Below are 27,345 nucleotides of genomic sequence, written 5' to 3'. Positions count from 1 at the left end.
TGAGGAGTATATTTCCCCTATCCACTGAACCTTCCAACTCAAGTTACACTTCCAGTTTCTTCCCCCACTTAGTTTTTGTATACTTGCAGGGTCAGAATAGCCAAGGATAATATCAAAGTGTTTTGTACCTTCCTTCTTTAAAAATGATAAATAGTACTTCTAGAGACAACTACCCTATCCCCGTTACACCTACAGTCTGCTTGATATGTCACTTACCAGTTGAAATTACAGTAGCAATGGTGTGCTGTAAATATAAAAATGTTTAAAGGGGATACCAACAAAGTTTATAGAAAGATCATATTAACTTAAGACTTGGCTATGGCTAAAGATGGGAGTGCAAAATGTATTTGAAATTTGACAGAATTTTTACTTCACAATAACCTAATATTACTGATAAAAGTGAAGGGGCAGTTGAAAATGCGTAATGTTGAAATAACTGTTAACTAGCTTATGGAATAATGTGTTCATAGTTAGCCAAAGACAGCAGACGACTAAAATGGTGCTCTGAAGTCCTGACATGGCACTTACTGCTGCAAGTTGCTAGGTTACAAGCAAGGTGTACACAGATGGAAATGAACAAGTAATATAAAAAGTCTATGTAGATAGATAGGAGATTCATATTTTATTTCTCCAGTGACATATTTACAGTTGAATATAAATTAAAGGCCTGCTTGCACACCAAAGCCAGGTCCTTTAGGTGGTTCAGTCAAAGAGGTAAGACCTCCAGCTGGCTCACATGAGAAGCGTCCACTCCTGAAAGGAAAAGTAACATTAAATTGACTGCTAATGATTACCATTTATAACTGTTACCTCACAAGAGCCCAGTTAAGTAACTATTTCTCCTCAGAAAACTAGTATGGATTATTTAATCCAAACATTACAACTGCCACAAGATTTTCTCTTCCTAAGGTTAAATATAAAAACATGAAATATGAAAAATATAAAAATAATACTAATACTAGTTCCCACTTACTGAGCAGTGTACATACATCACTGGCTCGTTAAATCTTTACAACAATACCATGAGACAAGGGACACTGGCCAAAATATTTTACAGATACAGAAACCAAGGCTTGGGATGATGCAGCATCTGCCCAAAGATCATAGCTAAGAACTACAGCAAAATAACCTAGCCCCAGAGGACATTTTAAAAAAGCATGTTTTAATAAACTAGAGCACTACGTTTATTCTTTTTATATTTGAATTTTATTTTGACTGAGATCTACTGTCGCAGGGAATACACAGTTATACACTGTATTTGGAAACAAACAAAAACTGGATTCCTTGAGAGATTTGAAGATTTGGGAGGATGTCCCTTAGAAGCTGTAAAGACAAAATCCGTTTGTATTTTTATTTTTAAAGGCTAAATTATTCATATTAATTTTTCAAAAACAGGTTCCAGATCAGGGTGGCTACCACAGCCACAGAGAAAACATGAACAGGTCCTGCTATAGTTCTATGAAGGGAGGCAGTGCAGAGGTAAATGAACCTGTCTTCTTTTCACCACCACACATACTTTCCCAGGTAATCGTTCAGGCTCAACCTCTGCCCTGTCTGACCTCTGTTGCTAGAGCCTATCTCAGCACCTACTCCTGTTTCACCCTTCTATTCCCTGGCTTTGCTCATTTACCTTGTTCCTGCCACAGATTTCAGCTGAAGAACTTATTCAATTAAATCATTTTATTCCCTCTGGCTTTGCCCTTCACACTCTGTCATCAATCTTATAAGTCTATTTTTAGAGCCCTAGAAAATCATTTGTTGAGGGGACAGGAAAATGACACCACATAGTCATTTATAAGATCTTTTAAGCTATTACATTACATAATGCAAGTAACTAAGTAGTGTATTATAATAAAGAATACCTACAAAGTCAGAAATTAGTTAATATATTTGCATTATAGGTTCACTATGAAAACCAGATAAAAAAGCAGTTACTGTACTATCTGTTACAGCCTAAAATTAAAGTTTTAGGGTAAGTAGCAAAATGATATCTAGCTTTAATAAACAGTATTTTGCTTTGTAATTTTTTTTATGTTAACTGGTAGCACAGGTACCCTTGCTGCTCTTTGACTACCAATGAAATAATGAAATTAATCCATTTTGGAGGACCTTTCTTCTCCTTTACTAGGTTCCCTCTTGTGGTTTAAGCTCAGCTACCCTCTTTACCAACACAAAGGATCAACTTAGGAAGATTAAAAAACTGAAGTTTCTGGAACAGTAAATAGAATTAATCATGTATACTGCATGAGCTCTTCACAGGATTATGGAATTTTATACAAGAAAGTAACTTTAAGAATAATCTGGTCCAGTTTCCTAAAATTTGTTCCACAAAATTACCATCCCATAACATACTTTAGGGGAAAAAAGAGGGTTCCAGTCCTCTGTTATGCCTGCCTGCAAACTTTCGCCTGCCCCCACCATTCACAAAATGCACATTAAAATACTACAAAGGCTGTAAAATACTCCAATAAAGCCTACAAACTTGGTTTAATCTACTAATCATGTAACTTTCCTCCTCACTTTATCTATAAACATGCTTCAGAACCCTAGAGAGACCATGATCTAGCCCCACCCATTCACCCGACAGCCACAATTTACACCCAGATTTTCACGTAATAAAAAACAAAAAATGATTCCCCCGATATGCTTAAAATACCATCTATTAATTACCTTGTTCTCTTCTTACAATTAAAAAGGTAAATCTGGTTTTTTAGCCATTCCAACACTACTTGCACAGTAATCATTTTAACTCATTTGCATTCTAGAAAACTTGGCCTTTCTGTACATTTTTTATGGCTTAAAAAAAGTACTTCTTGGGCTTCCCTGGTGGCATAGTGGCTGAGAATCTGCCTGCCAAAGGAGGGGACACGGGTTCGAGCCCTGGTCTGGGAAGATCCCACATGCCGCGGAGCAACTAGGCCCGTGCACCACAACTACTGAGCCTGCGTGTCTGGAGCCTGTGCTCCGCAACAAGAGAGGCCGCGATAGTGAGAGGCCCGCGCACCGCGATGAAGAGTGGCCCCCGCTTGCCGCAACTAGAGAAAGCCCTCGCACAGAAACGAAGACCCAATGCAGCCAAAAATAAATAAATAAATAAATAAATAAATAAATAAAAATAAAAGGAATTCCTTAAAAAAAAAAAAAGCTACTTTATGAAAGTTTAGTGCTTATCTTTTTTTTTTTAAACCCAGAAATCCTTATTTATTTTTTAAGTTTTATTTATTTATTTATTTATGGCTGTGTTGGGTCTTCATTTCTGTGCGAGGGCTTTCTCTAGTTGCGGCAAGCGGGGGCCACTCTTAATCGCGGTGCGCGGGCCTCTCACTATCGCGGCCTCTCTTGTTGCGGAGCACAGGCTCCGGACGCGCAGGCTCAGTAATTGTGGCTCACGGGCTTAGTTGCTCCGCGGCATGTGGGAACTTCCCAGACCAGGGCTCGAACCCGTGTCCCCTGCATTGGCAGGCAGATTCTCAACCACTGCGCCACCAGGGAAGCCCCAAGTGCTTATCTTTTTAATATTACTGAGATACATGCACCACTGCCCCTACATTTAGTATAAAAAAACCAGTGACTTTATTGTCTAGAGTTTATCATCAATCACCTATATCTTTTGTATATATACTTTGTAGCCTATCTATACTTTTAAACACCTCAGATGTTATCTGTACTCCGTAAAATTTAAAATATCTTTATAAAACTAAATATGAATTCAAGTTGAATTTAAAATTAGTTTTAGATAATCCATACTAAAAAACAACCTCTATCTATTAATTAGTAATTGGAAGCAGGTTTAGAAGTTATGTTCAGTACTTTAATTGAAAATAAGAACAATCTCTAGGGACTTCCCTGGTGGTGCAGTGGTTAAGAACCCGCCTGCCAATGAATGGGACCATGGGTTTGATCCCTGGTCCGGGAAGATCCCACATGCCACGGAGCAACTAAGCCCGTGCACCACAACTACTGAGCCTGTGCTCTAGAGCCCGCGTGCCCTAGAGCCCGTGCTCCGCAACAAGAGAAGCCACCGCAATGAGAAGCCTGCGCACCTCAATGAAGAGCAGCCCCAGCTTGCACAACTAGAGAAAGCCTGCACATAGCAACGAAAACCCCACGCAGCCAAAAATAAATTAAAAACAAAAAGAATCTCTAGCACACAAATATTTATAAATGTCAAAAGAAAGAATGTTGTCTTACCATCAGTTTAATATTTTCTTTCTAGCCATCGTTTACCAAAATAATAAAAAAGCAGTTTTGAACCACAAAGAGATAGCAATCTTTACCAATTTTGGCCAGCGTACACCTGATAGTGGTACTCAGAAATCAGTTACCACTGAACCAGTTTAATTTCTCTAATTACTCAAAGACTCACAACTAGCACCTCTTTCAAATATTTAAGCAGAGGGCTTTATTATAAAAATACTAATAGGGCCTCCCTGGTGGTGCAGTGGTTGAGAATCCGCCTGCCAACGCAGGGGACACGGGTTTGAGCCCTGGTCTGGGAAGATCCCACGTGCCGTGGAGCAACTGGGCCTGTGAGCCACAACTACTGAGCCTGTGCGTCTGGAGCCTGTGCTCCGCAACAAGAGGCCGCGATAGTGAGAGTCCCGCTCGCCGCAACTAGAGAGAGCCCTCGCACAGAAATGAAGACCCAACACAGCCAAAAATAAATAAATAAATTTATTTAAAAAAAAAAAACTAATAAAAAAGCAGTAGCCAGCTTTGGTTAATTTAAAGAACAGCTATAACTATTTTGGTTACTGCTATCATCACAGTCTCTCTCAATAGCCAAGAAATTAACTTGGGGAAGTTCTTATTTTCACATGCTGGGAAGACATTCTGAATTACCATGTCCAGATACACTCTTTACATATACCACTGATGGATGCTCTGCAATTACTGAAAACTAAATAGATTTATCTCGGCTATTTATTTATTTATTAAAAAAATTTTTTTTGGCCACACCGCATGGCATGCAGGATCTTAGTCCCCTGACCACCCGTGCGTGCCCCCTGCAGTGGAAGCACAGAGTCCTAACCACTGAACTACCAGGGAATTCCCTATATCAGCTTTTTATTTTATTTTATTTTATTTTTTTTAAAGTATTTATTTATTTATTTATGGCTGTGTTGGGTCTTCGTTTCTCTGCGAGGGCTTTCTGTAGTTGTGGCAAGCGGAGGCCACTCTTCATCGCGGTGCGCGGGCCTCTCACTATCGCGGCCTCTCTTGTTGCGGGGCACAGGCTCCAGACGCGCAGGATCAGTAGTTGTGGCTCACGGGCCTAGTTGCTCCGCGGCACGTGAGATCTTCCCAGACCAGGGCTCGAACCCGTGTCCCCTGCATTGGCAGGCAGATTCTCAACCACTGCGCCACCAGGGAAGCCCAGCTTTTTAAATAAGAGGTGATACGTAGGAAATAAAAATAGGTTGAGAAACCAGTAATTCTTAAAGTCTTTGGCTCAAATCTAGAACACTGTCAAAAAAATCACATTGAAGAACTATTTACAGTTACTGATAAGCAACATCCTTATTATTATTAGGTGTCGAAAATGCTTTACTGTGGTACTTAGTTCCTGTTTATTAATGTTAAAATACAATGTTATAGTATCTCCTGTATTAAAAACAACAACAAACTCTTAATTTCACCCCTGGTAATCTCATCCAGACATGGCTTTAAATACCATCTATAATAACTAATGAATCCCCAATTCATATTTCCAGCCCTAATGTATTCCCTAAATCCCAAGCTCATATCTAACCTTTCCGCACTCTACCATGGATGTCTAAGTAGGCATCTCAAACATGCTAAGTAGCATGTCCAAAACAAAGTGACTTTTCTTCCCCAAAATTGCCCTACCCCAAATCTTCTTCATTTTAGTTAAAGGAATCACTGAGGTGCTCAGACTAAAAAGCTAGAAATCATTCGTAATTCCTCTGCCCTACAACATCCACTAAATTTTAAACTATTCTTTACACAGCAACTACGACAATAATTTTAACAAGATCACGCATATCATTCCCTACTGAAAACACTCCAACAGCTTTTTATACTTAGGATTCAACCCAAATTGCTTACCTGGGCCTCTACCTACCTCTCTGACCTCTTCCACCACTTTCCTCCTTGATCACTCACTTCAACCGTACTGTCATCTTATTTTTCCTCCAGGACCTTAATACCTCCTCTTTCCTCTCCCTCTGCAACATTGTTCCTCCAGCTCTTTACATGGTTCCTTTGGGCTTATCATTCAGGTCATTAATTCACCACCTCAGAAAGGCCTCACCTGACTAAATTTACCTCCAGTCATCCTTCATCCCCTAACCTGTTTATTTTCCTCCTAGCATTTATTATTCAGGTATTACACTAGTTGTCTCTCTCCATCACTAGAATATAAAATATATGACGACTTTACCTTGTTCATAATTTGTATGCACAACCTAAAATAGTGACTGGCACACAGCACATATCCAGAAATATTTGTGAAACAAATGAATGCTGAGGGAATACAATAAAGTAGACAAAGCAGCTATCTGTCTATTTGTGTGGCAGGAGATTTAATGCTGGATTAATGTTGTCATCAATAGATCACGAAGTTCACAAGAAAGGAAGGAGGAGGGTCTAAGCTCCAAAAGTATGACTACAGAATTAAAAACAATACCTAATCAGAAAAAAAGGGGACATTTAAATAAACCAAGTGGATTTCACAAGGAAATGTACACCTGAGATATTAAAACAAAGTACCCCGAAGTTCAAAGAAGTATTACGGGTTTAAGTACAAATACAAGAGTAGCACGAACTTATTTTAAAATATCCGAGTCCTAAAAACAAGCTAAAGTTTGTGAAAAATATTATGAACTTTTGTTTTTGGGCAAGGGGCGGCTACAGTTGAAGCAAGGATAAGTAAGGGACAGGACCAGTGGCTAAGAGAAATATTGTAATGATAAATGACAAAAGGTTTCACTTCAGTAGCCTCCATAAAGGAGACTAATTCTTCACAGTGGAAATGTTTTATTCCTAAAAAATGTTTTCAGTGTAGCCCAAGTAAGTGAGGAACTAGGAAGAGAATGCCAAACGTCTTTAAACAAATTCAAGTGTTGAAAGAAGTGTATGTTTTTTAGGGGCCAGCTTGCCTTTACTAAACTTGTTATCCTGAACTGACCTCTTTTTCTTATTAGGTAGGGTTATTGGTCGGTCAGAACAATGAGGGAGTAATTCTCAGTACTTCTTGCAGACTCCAGAACCATGCATACCCTCTTGACCTAGTAATTCAACCTCAGGGAATCGTTGTTTGTAACAAAAAGAAGGAAAATATATTTTAAAACAGGGTAATAAAGAGCACATCATAGTTCTCGCAATACATTAGAATACTACATGGCCTTTAAAACCTATATATATGTTGAGACAAGGAAAATTGTATATGACATAAGCAGAAAAAATACAAAGGGAATATAACTATAAAACCATGCAAACATTGCTAGTATTGAGAGAATTTTAAGTAATGAGAACACTTAGATAAGGAATAGGGGTTTGTTTAGCAGCAAAAGTTCAGGTTCATAACTGAATGAGGAGTAATTAGTAGTTACTAATTACTGCAGTTACACAACTGCAGGATGGGAGTAGCCTGGATAAAACCATGTCTAAGTTGAAAAAGATCTAGGCATTCTAACTGACTGTAAGTACAATTTAATGGTGTAATGTATCTGAAGTAAGAATTGATGTAATTAGGCTGCATTATTATAAGCATGATGTCTGGAATAAAGAAGACAGTCCCACAATGCCCCACATGCTAATAAGTACATATCTCAAATACTGTGATTAGTTTAAGTATCACATTAAGAAACTCATTAGCCGGGGCTTCCCTGGTGGCGCAGTGGTTGAGAGTCTGCCTGCCAATGCAGGGGACACGGGTTCGAGCCCTGGTCTGGGAGGATCCCACATGCCGCGGAGCGGCTGGGCCCGTGAGCCACAACTACTGAGCCTGAGCGTCTGGAGCCTCTGCTCCGCAACAAGAGAGGCCGCGATAGTGACAGGCCCGCGCACCGCGATGAAGAGTGGCCCCCGCTTGCCGCAACTGGAGAAAGCCCTCACACAGAAACGAAGACCCAACATAGCCAAAAATAAACATAATAAATAAATAATAAATAAAAATTAAAAAAAAAAAAAAAAAAGAAAAAGAAACTCATTAGCCAACCAGAAGACCTGCCAAGGAGGGAGACCAAAACTATGTCATATAAGGAAAAACAATGAAACGACTGTGGATATTAAATCTGAGAAAAGATACGGGGAAGATGAGATAGCTATTTCAAGTAACTAAAGAGCCGTCATTTGGAAGAGATATAAAAATTATCTTGTGTTTGTTCAAAGGACAGAACTTTTGGACCTTTAGGTGGAAATCAGAGGGAAGACAGACTTTGGGTCAAATTCTGGCAGTATGAACTTTTAAGCAATGAAATAGATTTCTATTTGTAGTACATTTCCCTTCTTTATAACATCCAAGTAGATACCAGATGATTATCTGATAGGGTTTTGGACGGGGGAAAAAATCATTGCTTTAAATGACAAGTTGATTTAGATAGTATTCAAGGCTCCTGAAAACTCCTATGGACTTAGGGTATAAAATTTTAAAATTAAGTCTACATGAAAGACTAACTTAGGTTAAGCCATTAAAATTTATTAAAAAGAAATAAAAGGATACCTTGGCCCAGGTTTTGGAATTTTGCCAGCCTTGAGTTCATCAATAATTTCTTCAATATCCTTAGGTGTCAGATCCTCCTAGAAAAAAAAAGTAAAATAGTCATATTAAAATTACATCCTACCTCAAAATCAGTGTAAATCCCTAATAACAGTTTATTGTCTGTCTCAGCTCACAAGTTAGTTACCAAGGCAGCAACAACTGAGTAACTCCTATACATAGTCTGTCCTGCTAAATGCAATAGCAACAGGAGCTGCAGCCTAAGAGGCAGCACAGAGCAGTGCTTTGAAGGGAGATAGTTCTGCATTTCAGCTGAAGTCCCAGCACTTACTAGCCAGCAATCTGAGAGAAATTACTCAGCTTCCCCAAATTTGTTTCTTCATTCATAAACTGACTTCAGAGCGTTTTGAGGATTAAAAGAGAAGATAAATAAAATAGAACACTGCCATGCACATGCTCAACAAATGCTATGTCCTTGAAGAATCAGTGAGATGCAAATAGTAATTAGCACCAGCAGTCATAAAAAGTAGATGCCTAATATCTATCCCTAAGCTAAAGATCTAATACCCTAGTGATATCTTCTTTATTTCCCAGGTAAAATTCACCCTGTTGCAAACGTCACTTAATTTTCGAAAGGAAAAGTAAAAAACTTATTTTGGACACATTTATTTTAATAATCCTGACCCTCCAATCCCCGTTTCAACCAGAGCAGCTTTGTATTTTGTGCACTATACACCTGTGTAAAATTCTTACCTCAAGTGTTCTGTTATTTAAAATAACAAACACAATTAAAACACATAGACACACTCCTACCCCTGGCTGCACCCTAGGATTAGTCAAAAGACAGTCAAAACAGAATGGGGCAAGATTAAACTAATAAAAGTGCCTAAACTACATTATATCCCCTCTACCCCTCCCAAACTGTTAAGTACTTAAGAAAATGTTTTTAGGACCCTGGTACTATGCTAGAGAAATCATGATTCAGTACTGTATATTCAATGCCTAGCCTCATAGAAGCCCTTTAATATAGAATAAACATTTATAAAAATAAGAACTGCTTAGGGTGCAACAGATGCTCAGAACCTCAAAACTAGAAGGAATCTTTAAACTCACCTAATGATTTTATCCACCCCAACTCTTTATTATGAAAATTTGAAAAGTATACATGAATAACCATATTCCTTACCATATCTGAATTATGTACACATATGCCTTTTGGTTTCTTTTCTTTTTTTTTTTGTGGCTGTACATTGAAAAGCAAGTTGCATACATCATGACACTTCACCCCTAATAACCACAGCAGGCGGGCATCTCCTAAGAACTTTTTTTTGGCCTCACTGCACACCTTGTGGGATCTTAGTTCCCTGACCAGGGACTGTACCCAGGCCACAGCAGTGAAAGCCCAGAGTCCTGACCACTGGACCGCCAGGGAACTCTCAGAACATTTTTAAATGTTCTTAAGTAACACAATGTCATTACCACACCCAATTAACTAACAATAATAATTCCTTAATAAAATCAAATGTCAAGACCATATTCAAAGCTACCCAACCATCCTCAAAATGTATTTAATATTTCTCTCTAATCGGTATCCATTCACAGTTTATGTGACTATTTCATTTTATCCACTGGTCAGCTGACATCCATAAAAGTTAACTGCCTTGGGCTTCCCAGGTGGTGCAGTGGTTAAGAATCCACCTGCCAATGCAGGGGACATGGGTTCGAGCCCTGGTCCGGGAACATGCCACATGCCACAGAGCAACTAACCCCGTGGGCCACAACTACTGAGCCTGTGCTCTAGAGCCCATGTGCCACAACTACCAAAGCCCGCATGCCTAGAGCCCATGCTCAACAAGAGAAGCCACCGCAATGAGAAGCCCACACACTGCAACGAAGAGTAGCCCCCGCTCAATGCAACTAAGGAAAGCCCGTGTGCAGCAACGAAGACCCAACGCAGCCAAAAATAAATAAATAATAATAATAAAAAGTTAACTGCCTCACCAAAGACCATACCACTACTAACTGAATCTCTTGCATAAATCCGCAGTCTACTATATTTAGACTTATAGTGCTTCATACAAAGCCTTGACTGTCTAATTCCTGCTTAAATTAAGATCCTCATGATTATGAGTAAATTGCAGAAATGTGGGAAAAGGGTAAGTTATTGCCATATTTTTAAAGGAATTTTTTTTTAGTATGAGAAAGAGAAGGTAAGAAATTTGAATCACCATCATTAAAATGAAGAAAACCCCTATAGGTAATAAAAACATCCTAGAAATGTAAAATGCCAAAGAAGTCCAATTTCATCTTCATTAAAAAAAAAAATTGTAGATTTCCATTACAGGCATTATGGCAGTCCAGCTATCCTGACTGAACGTCCTATTGTAACAACTAACAATGCTGGATAAAATTTTTTTAAAAACTTTAAAATTTTATCAATATCAAGGCACTGACAAGAAAAAAATACCCAGAGGCCAAAAACTCAATGAAAACTTAGGGAGACAGTGGAACAGCAAAAAAACTTGGCTTCAGGGTCTCATAGCCTAGAGGGGCAAGGGACAAATCTCCAGGACACAGGACGTCATCCAAACCATGTAAAGCTGAGACCCCCAAAAGCTATACTCTCAATATAAGGGAAAACTAGAAATTAAAACTGTCCCTCAAAAAAACCCTGCTACTCTAGAACCTTACACTTTAGGGGAAGAAGAGGGGAGGATATAAGAAGAAGGGATTTCTTTTGGGCCAGTAGTATTTCCAGGAGCAAGAGAGAAGCAAAGTCAATCCTTTCTTGAAGTATCTACCTTCAACACAGGCCTTAAAAGAATTTCCATAAACAAACTTCTAAGGATTATGAACTAACAAGATATTATGAATGACAGCCATGATATAATTAGGGTAGCAAGCAATTAAAACAAGGTAACTAGAAAACTCCACACACTTGGATATTAAGAACACTTCTAAAAAACAGAGGTCAAAGAAGAAATCAAAATGCAAATTTAAAAATATTTAGAACTAAATGATAAAAATATTACTTACCAAAACTTGTAATGGGACTTCCCTGGTGGTCCAGTGGTTAAGAATACACCTTCCAATGTGGGGGACACAGGTTCGATCCCTGGTTGGGGAACTAAGATCTCACATGCCGCAAGGCAACTAAGCCCGTGCACCACAACTACAGAGCCCACGTGCTCTGGAGCCCGTGCCACTAGAGAGCCCATGCGCTGCAACTACTGAGCCCACTCACTCTGGAGCCCATGCGCCACAACTAGAGAGAAGCCCACACACCGCAACAAAAGATCCCACAGGCTATACTAAGACCCAACAGAGCCAAAAATAAATAAATAAATAAATATTTTTTAAAAAAAGAACTTGTGAGGGGCTTCCCTGGTGGCTCAGTGGTTAAGAATCCGCCTGCCAATGCAAGAGACACAGGTTCAAGCCCTGGTCTGGGAAGATCCCACATGCCGCGGAGCAACTAGGCCCGTGCGCCACAACTATGAGCCTGCGCTCTAGAGCCCACGAGCCACAACTACTGAGCCCGCACACCTAGAGCCTGTGCTCCGTGACAGGAGAGACCACCGCAATGAAAAGCCTACACACCGCAACGAAGAGTAGCCCCCGCTCAACAAAACTAGAGAAAGCTCGCACAGCAACGAAGACCCAACGTACCCATAAATAAATACATAAACAAAATAACTTCCTTTAAAAAAAAAAAAAACTTCTGAGATCTGGCTAAAGCAGTTCTTAGAGTTATGATACAATCTCTGTCAAATTTTTAAAACACACAATATAGTATTATTAGCATGCCTAGATACATATATTTTGAAAGTTTAAAAAACATGTACAGGAAAAACACAGTTTATGATAGTGGTTATCTCTGGGAATGAAAGGAAAAGAACAGGATTTTGAATGGGGGTGGGGGAGGTTTACCCTCACCTATAGTTTATTTCTGCACATAATAATGATAAAAATTATAATACCTAAAGCAAGTGTGGCAAAATATTATTATCTATTAAGACTTGTTGGTTATTTTTTGTATTTATATGTAAATTATTAAATTTTTCATTATTTAAAAGATTTTTTAAATATTTATTTACTTTTGGCCACGTTGGGTCTTTGTTGCTATGCGCAGGCTTTCTCTAGTTGTGGCGAGCGGGGTCTACTCTTTGTTGCGACGTGCGGGCTTCTCACTGCAGTGGCCTCTCTTGTTGTGAAGCACAGGCTCTAGGTGCGTGGGCTTCAGTAGTTGTGGCACGTGGGCTCAGTAGTCGTGGCTCGCAGGCTCTAGAGCGCAGGCTCAGTAGTTGTGGTGCACAGGCTTAGTTGCTCCACGGCATGTGGGATCTTCCCAGACCAGGGCTTGAACCTGCGTCCCCTGCACTGGGAGGCAGATTCTTAACCACTACGCCACCAGGGAAGCCCCTATTTAAAAGTTTTTAAAATGTGTCATTATCTCCTGGAGTTAAATGCAAAAATGTTTAATGATAATAATTTTTTAAAAACGTTCTGGTGTACAACAATGTGGAAGCTAAAACTGACATATTTTATGTAAAGTTTTTCTATTCTTTGATTTTTAATAAAGTTTGGAAACCAGGAAAAAAGAAACCTTCTAGATATTTATGCCAACAGTTTCTTCTAAATGAATAATTCAGAAACCAACATCCACATGACAAGAAACCAAATGTTTAAAATATTTTAAATATAACATCATACAACTTTATATTAATACTCACATAGTAGTTGTCATTTATTTGAACCATTGGTGCGTTTACACAGGCCCCTAAACATTCCACTTCTATAAGAGTGAAAAGTTTGTCAGGTGTAGTCTCTCCAACCTTTATTCCTAAAAATATAAATAAGCACTGGTAAGGACCAGGTTATATTTTAATTGCAATATAGCTTAAGAACCAAAAAAAAAAAAACCAACATAAAAAGCATATATATAAAAAGTATTTACAGAAAAAGCATATATATAAAAAGTATTTACAGAGGCATATAAAAAGTATTTAAGAGCATTAAATTTCTTAAATTAAACAACTCTGTATAGTTATTATAGAACATTCAAGGATTTAAGTGGACTTGTTCCTTTAAAAACAAATTTCAGAGGACTCATCTCCAGTGTTTGTTGTTACATAACAGTGCATCAGACCATATTATCTTCATTTTGATCATGCTAATTAACCTACTAAAATCAGTCATACGATCAGACGGGCAAAGACTCAGAAAACAGCTAATGTCAAAGATCATTAAGAATGTAAGGAAAATAGGTACTCTCATATCTTTAGGGAAGGCATTTTAGCAAAATATAGTAAAATCTGACCCAGCAATTCTTCTTGTAAACAACCTTCGTGTACAATTGGACAAGTATGCAAAGACATGTTGTATACATGAAAGTAACTGCAGAATAATTTAACTTATAATAGAAAAATGAGGCACACATATTATAGCCAAAATCAAGTGCAAAAAGCAAACAGACATATTACATTTATGTATTTAATAATGAAAATAATTAAAACAATATAAAATCTAAAACTAATATACCTGTTATCAGAATTTGTACCTTGGAGATGGCAGGGTAGGATTTTGAGCAGACTTCAGACTTCTGTCTTACATACTTCTATACTCTCCAACTATTTTTACAACATGCAAGTAACAACAAAATTAAGAGACACCTCCTTTTACTTCATTTGATATGTATATTGATAAATGCAACAATGGCAGTTTTATATAATAAAATGCCCTTTTAATTCTGTAAATGCTACTGTAATAACATCTTTCTTTTTTAAACATCTTTATTGGAGTATAATTGTAATAACATCTTATTCCAAATTTCCCTTCCTGAAGCATTCTTCCTATTCTAGTATCATTTTTGTTTTTAAAATAAATTTATTTATTTTTGGCTGCACTGGTCTTCGTTGCTGCATGCGGGCTTTCTCTAGTTGCCGTGAGTGGGGGCTACTCTTCATTGTGGTGCTCAGGCTTCTCATTGCGGTGGCTTCTCTTGCTGTGGAGCACGGGCTCTAGGCACGCGGGCTCCAGTAGTTGTGGCACTCAGGCTTCAGCAGTTGTGGCTCACAGGCTCTTGAGCACAGGCTCAGTAGTTGTGGTGCATGGCCTTAGTTGCTCTGCGGCATGTGGGATCTTCCCAGACCAGGGCTCGAACCGTGTCCCCTGCATTGGCAGGCAGATTCTTAACTAATGCGCCACCAGGGAAGTCCTATTCTCGTATCTTATTTGTTCCAAGTCTTGTTTGGAAGGATACAGGATGATATAGTCACTTCTTTATGTGCCACATGCTATCACATAACAAGTGAAACTTAATTTTCTAAACAATGAAAACTTTAAAACTTCGAGAATCTTTTAAAACATACTCAATGGTTAAGGAAGAAAACATGAAAACTCAGCTTTGAGGAGGAGAACTAAAGAATACAAAATAGGAAGCAATAATGGTGGGCAAACACAGTAAGACAAAAATTTACTTGTGAAGTACAGATCTAGTAAGATGGTAAAAGTTTGAAAATACAGGTAAGAAATAGGTCAAATCTTGAAAGGCAACTCTATTTTTTCGTAAAATTTATAAATATACTGTGTCCCATACCAAGCTTTTTCTGAATGGCCTCCAGTATGCTGTCGGAGTTACGAAGCATGCAAGGCGTAGTAGTGCAGACTTGAACATGATACTTTCCAACTGGCTTTCGATTATACATTGTATAAAAAGTTGCTACTTCATATACTCTCATTGGAGGTACTTGTAAAACTTCTGCAACCTAAAATATTTTAAAATAATATGATTACAATATTTATTAATTGAGCGTATTACTTCAATTTGGTAAAAACCAAAAAAGTTCTTTGAAAGCAGAAACTATATCTGTATCTGATATCTGCGAGGCTAAGTCCTTCAATTTTGACACTCAAAAATTATACATATATCCAGGTTCTGACACGAAAAAAGAACTCATTAAATAGCATTTCAAATGACAAATATATTAAACTTTCTCTTATCAGGGATTCTAAAAGAAATGTATTCTCAAAAGACATCTAATCCCGGCTCACTTGTGCAAGATTAAAGTAGCTATGCTAAATTTAATTTAGTGATACTAAACCAGGCTTATATGTCTGAATATTTCTCTCAAAATACACACACTGGGGCCTGACCAATGGAATAATTGTAAGGCCCTGGTGTTTAATTGAAAAAGCCCCCCAAAGCTGCTGCTGTGCACCTCCCTATGCCTTAGTGATGGTTAAGGAAATGATGCATGAGCCTCTGGATTTTGTTTTTGTTGTAAGGTTGGGCTTTTCTTTGCGGGGGGAGGGGGACAGTAACATTAAAAATCTCAAAGTGGAAAGAATCTTGATTCTATTCTCTATATGCTATTTCTTGCCTCTCACACATATACATCCAATTCTAAATAGAACAGGACAATATTTTTGAAATGTTCTCACATTAGTTTCTCATTTATTTTATTTTGCTCTGCTAAGCTTGACACTCAGCAAGACTTCCAACAAGCTTACCATTATTAAACACAAATTTTTCACACACAAAAAAAGTATTTATGATTAGAAACACATCTAAATCATTATTGAGAAAGTTGGCTATTATAAAAATAATGTAAGGAATTTAGAAAACCCCCAAACATATATGTGATTTACTGGAAAAAAAAGAAAAATAAGCACCTATGTTTACTAAGTATAGTACCAACCAAACTTGCTTTATAACATTTTTCATAGTAAAAAAACAAAAAACTAAAGGTCCACAACAGTGTTCGAGTACTGTACAAAGTAAATAAGAGATCAATGAGCTATATCTAAAATTTGCATCCAGGATTCCATTAGATAAATTGAGGACATTCCTATACTCTAAGAAAGATGATAATGGTCTAACCTAATAGTTAGACTTTAGAAAGTGAAAAGGAGAATGAAGTATAGCAGAATCTCTGCAACAGTCAGTCAAGTAGAAAATACATAGAATTAGAAATGATTCAGTCCCAGCTCTATCACTTAGAAATCATAATATAATAATTGGAAGAGCTCTACCTAGTTCAAAATCATCATTGCAGATGAAGAAGCCCAGAGAAAAATCAGATCTCTTAGTCCAAAGTAAAATATGTTTTCCATTATATCACACTGGCTTATTAGTCATGTGATTCTCACAAGAATCAAATAATATAAGGTTTTATATGGCACTTTGTAAATGATACACTGTAACATAATACCATACAAATGTAGTTGTATTAATAGGATATGAATAAACTTGAAATTTGGATTACTGCTGAAAACACTATTAGGAAAAAATGAATCCTAAAACATGCATGAATATATTAACCATATTTAAACGGGTCACCCATAAGATTTCTGTACGTTGTGGATTCCAAGCTGCCATAATCAAGTGTCGTAAATACCATGTATTATATGTATTTTGTTAAAGCCTGTAGCCAAAGATGCAAAATTAAAAAGATTCACATTAGCTGTGAGCAGATCCTTTTCTGTGCAATTCTAGTGTTTAAGCAGTACATTCATTTTCAGAATATCTTGACAGCAAATTATACACATTTGGGATCTTTTATTATTATTGCCATTTCTCTCAAAGACAGAAAAAAAGAAAGCCTCTTTCACTATAATGCCTTTACTACTTCTTGCAAGGATAAAAAGCTCTACCCTTTCAGTTCTCTGCATTATTAAGGGAATCAACAAAAACATAAATGTAATTTGAGGTATGAAACATATAAATGATTAAAGGGCTTCAAACTCCTGGATTGATATCAATGAATGTCAGAGAAATTTCTACATAAGGAAGTTACTATACACAATCTCTCCTCTTTTTGAACTAACACAAAAATGAAGTACCTTGTTCATAGCAGAGATGGGCAGCCATCCATTCTGTCTTTGGGCTAAATCCAGGACTGGAAGCACAGCTGCTGCTTTATGCCCTTCTGGGTAGTTTTTTACAATTGCCTCTATCCTCTGTATCAAAGAAAAAGCACTTGTTTTTATACATCTGGAAGATACTAAATATTTTGTAAATTAATTATAATGTTAATTTAGTCATACCTTATAGTTTTCCGGTGTGAAATCAAATGGAGTATCTGGGTTATTCTCAGGAGTATCTCTGTGCTACACAAAGGAAAAAAAATGTTTTCCAAAATTATCAAAATTCCCTCAAAAGTGTGAATTTGTACTTTACTACTACTGTTCATTTAATCTCTTCGCTTTAATTCGAACATGATATACATCAACCTATCCTTGCATCAAGAAGAATGGCTAAACTAATTATGAAATACAGATCTGATGAGTATGATTACCAAAATATTAGCAGAATTCAAAAATTTAGAAGTTTTCAAAATCATCCTTTATAGGTTACGAGAAGTAGCTTTAGGATCAAAACCCAAAAAAAGCATTATCTAACTTGATTAGAGAATAAGATCTTCTAATGTAATCTAATTACAAAAAATTACCGATTATTGGAAGCCTTATGAAATTAAGACACAAAATTTTTTTTTAAATTTATTTATTTGGCTGTGCCGGGTCTTAGTTGCGGCACGTGGGATCTTCGTTGTGGCACGTGGGACCCTTTTTAAAAAAAAATTATTATTTATTTATTTATTTGGTTGCGTCCGGTCTGTTGTGAAAGGCAGGCTCCTTAGTTGCAGCTCACGGGCTCCTTAGTTGCAGTAGGCGGGCTCCTTAGTTGTGGCATGCATGTGGGATCTAGTGCCTGGACCAGGGATCGAACCTGAGCCCCCTGCACTGGGAGTGTGGAGTCTTAACCACTGAGCCACCAGGGAAGTCCGGGCATGTGGGATCTTTAGTTGCGGCATGCAAACTCTTACTTGCAGCATGTAGGATCTAGTTCCCGGACCAGGGATGGAACCCGGGCCCCCTGCACTGGGAGTGCAGAGTCTTAGCCACTGGACCACAACGGAAGTCCCTAAGACACAAAATACTGAGTGTGAAAATATGTGCCTTTTTCCAAAAGAGAGTGTACCAGATTGTCAAAGGGACCTACCTCCTACTACAAAAGCACCATTTCTTCCCCACACAACAGAAACTAGCCAACAGCTAGTTTTCTGTTACAGAAACTAGCCAACAGCAAGCTTTATTTCTTCTCCAAAAGAGTAGGCCCTCTTCAAACACTGACAAGAAATGGCATGTCAACAGGAAATCAAATGAGTCACACTGAGATTAACACTTACATCAATTAATGTTTTGTATGTATGGTGAACACAGAACTGAATCCCTTAGTAAGTTAACTCTCAAAGTTCTGGTTTTTCAAGGACATAGAAGAGAAAAAAAGCGGAAACTTTGGACAATGATCTCGAATGTTTTTAGACAAAGATGACAAAATACAAAGCAGGACTCTACTTATTAATAGTATAGCTAACTCATTTATTAAGAGTCAGCCTAAAAATAATTCATTTTCCAAAATGATACCACTAACTCTAAATCATCATACACGTCCACTAAATTGCCTTTAAACACTAGATTGATTCCTAAAAAATGTACCTTGTCACAGAAAGGGGATACATATCTTAGCCTTTCTGAACTGTGCAACCAAGCTAGGGAATTCATCGACCTCTACCTGTAGTGAAACCCTGGACACGAAAAACATAAAGGCCAACTGCCAATGTGTTCGCTGTATTACTAAAATCTATGAGTTTCAAGCTAGTGCCATTTTGGGATTCCCCAAGTTGCAGCCTCAGAATCTTCACTGAGCCAACATGAATGATTTTTAAGAACCTACAGTGTGACAAGAAATCAGGTTAGGTTCACAGTTATTTCACCAAGGAATAATCTAAATTCTTATTCCCAGAGTTGCCCTGGTATCAATTTAAATTTGAGAGGTTTAGCTGGAACTACACCTCTTGAAATGTAGTGAATTCAATTAGCTATGTTTAAATTCCCACAATGGCCAGCAAATACCAAAGACACTGGTGTTTAAGATATGTTGTGTTGTATCTACCCAAATTTCCAAGTCCTTCCATTCTGAAGAAATCTAAGTAATTACTTACCACAAATAAGGCTCCTCCAGCTCCATTCTGCACAGCTGTCTTATGCAAATTCCTTACATGTCTTCCCTAAAATTTTAAGAAAGTTTAGTAAATCAAAAGCCTTATGAAATTTTAAGATCCATAATTTAAAATAATAGAATCAACTGATAGAAGTAGAGTATCTTAAGAGATATGGCCTACCACACTACACCATGCCCACCTCTATTTCAGGAGAGATATAAGGAAATGGAGATTCAAAGGTAAGGTTACTAACTTGCCTAAGGTAACACGCAAGAGTCAGTGGAAGAACCAGAATGACAACCTAATCTCCTGAGTCGCATATCCTTTCTCCTACATTCTTTTGGCATGCAATTGCAGAGTTAATGTACCATTAACTTACTGCCTTTCACTTTTGTCTGAATCAAGTTGGATAGCTTTCATTTCACAAACATGTTTTCATTCTGTAAAAATGAGTTGAATGTACATCCCCTTTTCAATTCTTTACTACCTTAGTTTAGAAACTCCAGCCATAAAAGTAGTTTCAGAAAGCTTCTTATAATGCTATGCAGATTGACCATACTCAATTGCTTTGGAAGGAATCCATTTGATTACTCTCTGTTTCATTTCATTTCTCTTTGCCTTATTGCTTCTCCCCCACTTCTACCTTCTCTACCCTCTCCCTGAAAAGCAATTCTACCGTTGTTCAGAAATCCTCCAACTTCTGAGTTCTACTAACCACAGATAGTAGAACACTGGATTAAACAAAGCACGGAACTGGCAAAGAGCTGGACAATTCAAAGGCAAACATAACAGACAAGGAAGCAAAAGCAGTGACATAACACAATCACAGATTTTTTCCCCTAGATCCAAATAATATTTCAGTTGAAGAAATAAGTTCACACAGAACACTTGCTTTAATTAACAAGAAAAGACCCAGGTACAGAATGTGAAACATAGGTATAAAATATGGGAGTGATAAATATTTTCAGGATAATGGGGGGAGGAGGGGAGAATTTGATCAGCTGTGGTACACAAAGAGGCTTCAACTGTGTTGGTTTTGTTTTCTTTCTTAGGCAGCAAGTGGATGGATACACAATGTTCATTATATTCTTTTTGCTTTTTTGTGTCTCAGATATATGATAAAAATTTCCTTTAAAATAAATGCAACACACACAACACACACACATATTTTACATTACATATTATGTAGCTAAGAAAAACATTTCTTAAAAATGACATAGAAAGAAGTGTTTGTGGCACAATCATAACTGGAAAATATCAAGGTTAACCAAAACAAAGAAGTATAAATTACCATCCCAATATATTCAATATAGACATTAATGAAAATACTAGATGGCCTTAACAATTAAAAGTGCTTATCTGTTATTATGATGTTAACAAGATTATAAGGGACTCTTATTTTATATTTTGTTTCTTATATTTTTCTCTATTTTCTAGGTTTCTTTTAGCATGAATTGACAAACTGAAAAAAATTCTTATTTAAAACAAAACGTTCATCAAGTACAAAACGAAACATCTACTGTTAATCCTATTTCTCCTTCCAATTTCCCAGTATATCAAAATAAACACCACCAATCTCTAAGTTAGAATAGCTTCAGTTTTGATCCTTTCCTCATACCAGGATATGTCACATACTTTACTTAAAAATATACAGATAATCTTGAAAATTGGTCTTGAGGCCTATGTAGCGGCATACTGGAAAATCTATTTTGAGGCACTCTCTGGCTGACCTGTAATTCTGCATATGCACGTGAATTTACACACACACACACAAACACACACACACACACACACACACACACACACACACACACACATTCTCTCTCTCTCACTCCCCAAAATAAAGTGTTTTAAAGTCCAAATCCTTGAAGGTAGACTACATACTGATTGAGAACAGTCAGGAAAAAGTAGTTAAGTTACAGAAACGCTGGAGTTACAGATATTATGATGATGATGATTTTTTTTAATGGAAGATTTTGGTTTAGATCACCATGCTGCCACTTGCTAACGTGTGACCTTACACAAGTCACTTAATTTTTTTGTGTCAATTTCTGTATCTGTAAAAACAGGGATACATACTTATTGAAGTATTTTGAGGTTCAAATAGTCAGGTACTATATAACCTTATCTCTGAAGATACTATAAACCTGTTAAAGCGTTACTACATCTGCCTAGCTGATATGGGGATAAAACATTTAATAACTGAACAATGGAAGATTTAAACTGCATTTTGAGAACAACTGTGCTGTGTTAGCTAACTAACACAGAGTCACTGTCACTACTTGCCTGCTGTAAGTCTTCTCCCTTCCTTCTTAAACCCTGAAAAAGAAGCTAGAATTGAAACCCACTATTAATTCTTCACTATCAAATTATATTCTTGTTTATGAAAAAAAAAGTTTCTTGAATTTTCATTTGGAGTTCAGTGAATTCAACTGGAATTCACTGAAGTATAGACATTTTCAGAGTCTAATGAGAAACTAGACTCCAGTCTAGTGAAAAGCCGAGACTCTATTCTAAGCAGGGGGGAAAATTCAGCTTACTCTTCAAATCAGTCCCGCCTAGCTAAGTTGTTCTTTTCCAGTTCTAAGACGATTTCGTCCTAGAATGCTTCTTTCTTCTAAAAGTGAAACTGAATTCAAATGGCCCATTAAGTAGGGAAAAGACGACTTATAATTCAAACTTTTTAAAAATTGAAGTATAGTTGATTTACAATATTATGTTTCAGGTGCACAACATAATGATTCACTATATTTATATATATATTTATACATTATACTTTTTATATATTTTTAAAGTTATAAAATATTGGCTATATTCCCTGTGCTGTACAATATATCCTTGCAGCTTATTTATTTTATATATAGTAGTTGTAACTCTTAATCCCCTACCTCTATCTTGCCCCTCCCCTCTATAATTCAAACTTTTAATATCTTATTTATTCCTTTATTGGAAATGCCTGATGTGGATATTATAATGAATGTAGTAAAATAGGTGAAGTTCCTAAAGATATCAAAAAACAGGGCAGCTTTGAAAATGGCCACGTGCTAACTTGCTATGAATGAGTAACAGTGCATGCCCAGTTGAAAAACAAATGAGGGCTTTTATCAGTTTACCTTCACTATTTTGCTTGCCTTTGTTTTATAAACAAATTGAGCCCTTTCTCTACTATTTTGAAGAAATCACCTTTGACATTAAGTTGCTAAAATTCTGTGTTAATGTATATATATTTAGGTTTTCTGTAAGAACAGAAGAGCTGCATTTACTGTTTTAAAAAAAAAAATTTAAAAAAACACATAGCATATACAGGGAGTCAGATTAGAAATGAAAAGGCCTGCCTCCCTTGGCTCACAAAATCCCCACATAGGTATTATTATCATCCCTTATTTTACAGATATGGAAACTAAGGCTCAAAGAAGGAAAGAAAAGAACCTTCCCTAGATCACACAGCTAAATACATGAAAAGTCAAACACAGGTTTTTCTGACTTGAGGACACGCCTTAACCACTAAAACTAAGTTTTGTGATATATTCAAATATACATAGGAGAGTTTTACAAATGTTCTCCAAATAAAGTTCCATCAATAATTTAACTAAAAATGTTAATTTGGATTAAAGAAATATAAGTGATTTTACTAGCATTGTGAGAGAATTACCAAGTAAAATTTGGCCAAATTTTATATTATAGAAAAGCTAAAACGAACAATTCAGGTATTAAAGGAGCATTACAGATTAAGATAACCATATTAATGGTCACAATATTCGTGATTACTTTCAGCCATCTTGCCCATAAATTAAACAAAGCATTCTTTACATATCTAAAATCCAATATGGATACCCATAACACTCCAATGTCCTAAGGAGAAGAATACTTCACAGAAATGAAATGTCCAAACATCATTTCAGTCAGTCTCACCTTCACCAATTACTATAACCTTAGGGAGGCTGCTCTGCTTCTCTGCACCTAGTTTTGCTCATCTATAAAATAACAGGAGTACCTATCTTAAAGTGTTAAGAAGATTAAATGAGATGAAGTGTTTAGCATACTATTTTTATCCTTACACTGGAGACTGAGTTCACATCTCCAATATAAAGATCTGAGTCTGTAGTGTGCAATAGTGGCCCACTGAACCTCAGTGAATAAACTTAAAATGTGTTCATTTTCTCTTTCCCCTAAACTGTTTAAGGCTGTGGCAGGCAAGAATAATGGTGCCCCAAAGATACCCACATCCTAATCCTGGGATGCTGTGGATATGTTAGTATATACAGCAAAAGAGGACTACAGTTGCAGATGGAATTAAGGTTGCTAATCAGTTGATCCAAAAATAGGGAGATTTTCTGGATTATCAGGGTGGGCCCAAGGGCTCTTAAAACGAAGAGGAGTGAGCAAAGTTAGAGCAGGGTCAGAATGGTATGTGAGAGCTTGACCTGCCCTCGCTGGCTTTGAAGATGGAAGGGGGCTATGGACCAACAAAGAAGGGCACCTTCTAGAAGCTAGAAAAGCCAAGGAAACAGGTTCTCCCCTAGAATCTCCAGAAAGGAAGGTAGCTCTACCAACACCTTGGTTTTAGCCAAGTGGGACCCATGTCAGACTTTTAACCTACACAATCGTAAGATAATAAATTTGTGTATGTCATCAAATTTGTGGTAACTTGTTACAGCAGCAATAGAAAACTAATATAAATGCCCTCTAATCTCACTTTTCCTCCTCCCTCCCTCCCTCCCTTCCTTCCTCCCTCTCTCTCTCTTTCTTTCTAAAGAACTGGGTTAATGTCCTAGAGCCAAAATGTAGATACTGCAAAATCAATGGAATCTCTAATGGAATAGGAAAACACTTCATTCTACAAAACTTAAAATTTAGGAAGAAAAATGCCACCAAAGAACGTTCTACTTCTAGTATGGCTGAGTAGATTATTATCAGGCCAAACCACTGGGTAACAACTATGAACTCTGGACAAAATATTTTTAAAAAAATTAAAAACCAAAAATCTTTCTGAAGGCACTGAAGAACAACCAAATGCAGGCAGACACATGAAAGGAGTCTAGACTTAGAAGAAGCCAATAAGGGTTCTTTTTTTTTTTCTTTACATCTTTTACCGTGAAGGCAGGCCCCAGTCTATCCCATGCTGGGCAGCTAAAACTCCAAGAGAAAACCTGCAGCCTTAATGTCCTGAAGTACCACAGGAGAGGCTGGGACAACCACAGGAGAGGCATAGGCAAGTGGGAAATCCCAGAAAAGGAAAAGCCAGAGAGGAGAAGCCCCCAATTCTGTGGCTGACTCCAAACATGCATGCACACAGGGCAGACTCCAAACAGCCCAGCTAAAAGAACTGAACCAATATTTGAGCCGCTGCCCACAAGGGAGCCGGACTGCAGTTCAAGTTAATTGCCTGCCTGCAACAACTACAACAAAATATTCTTTGGAGGAATTAAAAAGATCTAGAGCCTCTATGACATCATTCACAATGTCCAGGATACAATCCAAAGTTACTCAACATAAAACAACAAAAAAGGAAAACAACCTATTTTCAAGAAAAAAGACAATGGAGATTACCAAACAATAATTTCAAAACTGCTACAACAGTGCTTAAGGACAGAAAGAAAAACATCTTCAATAAATGAAAAGATAGAAACAGAAACTATAAAAAAGGAACCAAATTAAAATTCTAAAACTGAAAACACAATCCTTGAAAACGCCACCACAACTCTCTCACCCCTACGAAACTAATTAGTGGCTTGGGAGAGAGGCAGTGATGAGTTGTAAAATGGTGTCAACATTACAGAAAACTTTGGGCAATTACTGAAGATGGAAATAAACCTATTCTGAGTAGCTATTGCTCCATATTTCATAATTTTTAGGCAATTCTTGACAATCGCTCAATAAGGTATTACTGCACTTTACAGAAAAGAAAAACAGAGCTCAAGGAGATTAAGAAATATGGCTCAAGGTCACACAATTAGTGTCTTCCCCTAGACACAGTACTAAATTCTGGATATTTTTAAAGCAATGACAAGCTGAATAAAAGCCTGTGGCTGAAGAAATTGGCAGCTAGCTAACAAAGGAGCAATTATAACAAAATAAGCAATTTCTTTGAAAATGTAAATGATTTCCTTAAATGTTTCTCTTTTAGGAAAGGAACTTTATTGGTGAGACCACTTTACTCACATCTTTCCTGACTTTTGCTAGGTCATTCTGATATCCCACTATTTGTAAAAGGCTAGAAGGGCCTGGTTAGAAGGGCAGTCACGGAATGTCACCTGTCATTATTATTATCCACAATGTTACCTGGAGCCCAGCAGGTAACAGTAGAACCTCAAGCGTTTATTGAAAACCAAACTCTACAAATTAGAATATTCCCACTTGACAGCCCAGGACACCAAGTGAGAACAATAAGAGCCCAAAGGCACAAAGGTGGAAAGACGGTGCACCCACCATCCAAACTCAGGTCTCCCTGCAAGGCCCTGAGCTCATCCTCCGCTACTGCGCACCACCGCCCTCTCTTCTGCCGAGAACTGATTCAACCTTTCTATGTTACTGCTGGGGGAAAGGCTGCTTTCCTTCCGGTAAATGTCCCGCCGTCATCCTCGTCATTTCTGGAATACGTTCTATTAAGTTAGTGCGAACGGGTGTTTCACCCCGAGGGTCAATGTCCTTTCTAGAGACGGGCTTGGATGTCAGGAGCGCGAGCGGCCCCGACGTCCTCCGGGTGCGGGACGCGGTGACGCCATCACTCGGCCAACTTCCCCACCTGCCAAGGGCAGTGCTGCTAGGGGACCCTGGGGCCGCCCCGCGCACACACTCGGCCTGCTAGGCGGGCGGAGGTCCCGGCACCGCCCTCCCGCCTCCCGTCCGGAAGGAGGCCTCGCGCCCGCCGCAGCCGCACCGCCGACCCCCTCGCTCCGCGGCGACGCGGCCTCCCTGAGGAGGGCGAAGGCCGCAGTGTCCTTGCCGCCACCCGGGGTCCCGTCCGGGGCCCTGGGCTCCCGCGTGCCCGCTACAACAGGAGGCGCGGAGAGAGGGGGAGGGCGGCGGCAGCGCCCGCGCTCATTCGAGCCTCCTTACCCACTGGGCGGCGAAGCCGGCTGCACGGGCCCGAAGCGCCGCGGAGAGGAACATGGCAGGCCAAACTGCGGTCCTTCGGGCCGCGCCAGGTACAGTCCCGAGCGCCCGGCACGCACGGCGTGCGCGCCCCCGAGCCCACCCCGCGCGCCCAGGGCGGCGGGGGCGTGCGGGGGCGGCTGGGGCCAGTGGGCGGAGACTTCCGGGGCAGGGGTGGGGCCAGGACCCGCCGGCGCCCTAGAAGGCGGGTTCCGCGGGCCGCACCCGGGGCCCCCGCCTTGAAAGATGTCCCCTGGCAGCGCCTTGCGCTCCGCCAACCCGGATTTTTGGGGTGAGCCTGCCTCCTGGAGTCTTAGGAGGATTTAACCGCCTCCTTTTTGATTGTGGTTGCCTAAAAAAAAATTCCGCTCCGTTCCCCTATAAGTAGTATGTTACGAATTGCAGAATTGAAGATACAGGGGCTGCCCCCCAGTGAGCTGGGCATAGACACCAAATGCCTTGGTTCCCGTTGTTTTGCTTTAGAGGTGCGTGCCTACGTACTTAGGGACGAAATAATATGAGGTCTGGAATTTGCTCTAGAGTAACGTACCGTGAGTGATG

At 38.5% G+C, this 27,345-nt stretch overlaps 1 protein-coding gene and 1 long non-coding RNA gene across 3 annotated transcripts in view; one reads left to right on the top strand and one right to left on the bottom strand.

Moving 5' to 3' along the window:
- LOC103018836 (uncharacterized) overlaps positions 1 to 27,345 on the top strand; it is a 66,871-nt gene that overhangs the window by 1,599 nt on the left and 37,927 nt on the right. The gene's annotated exons all lie outside the window — the stretch shown is intronic.
- Positions 598 to 26,907, bottom strand: NDUFV2 (NADH:ubiquinone oxidoreductase core subunit V2). Of its 2 annotated transcripts, none has more exons than XM_057526644.1 (8): positions 26,749 to 26,907; positions 19,690 to 19,755; positions 17,732 to 17,794; positions 17,528 to 17,644; positions 15,282 to 15,450; positions 13,417 to 13,526; positions 8,687 to 8,763; positions 598 to 753 (listed from the first exon to the last, which is right to left on the bottom strand). In XM_057526644.1, exons 1-8 carry the CDS (start codon positions 26,800 to 26,802, stop codon positions 660 to 662), a joined length of 750 nt encoding a protein of 249 aa, XP_057382627.1. In that variant the 5' UTR covers positions 26,803 to 26,907; the 3' UTR covers positions 598 to 659. The 2 variants fall into 2 exon arrangements, with proteins under 2 accessions (XP_057382627.1, XP_057382628.1); XM_057526645.1 differs by lacking the exon at positions 598 to 753 and adding an exon at positions 1,302 to 1,323.

This window comes from Balaenoptera acutorostrata, chromosome 13 (genome assembly GCF_949987535.1).
Source record: "Balaenoptera acutorostrata chromosome 13, mBalAcu1.1, whole genome shotgun sequence".
Classification (NCBI taxonomy): Eukaryota; Metazoa; Chordata; class Mammalia; order Artiodactyla; family Balaenopteridae; genus Balaenoptera; species Balaenoptera acutorostrata.
The sequence above is the reverse complement of the archived record's forward strand: the minus strand, read 5'-3'. Positions and strand labels throughout refer to the sequence as shown.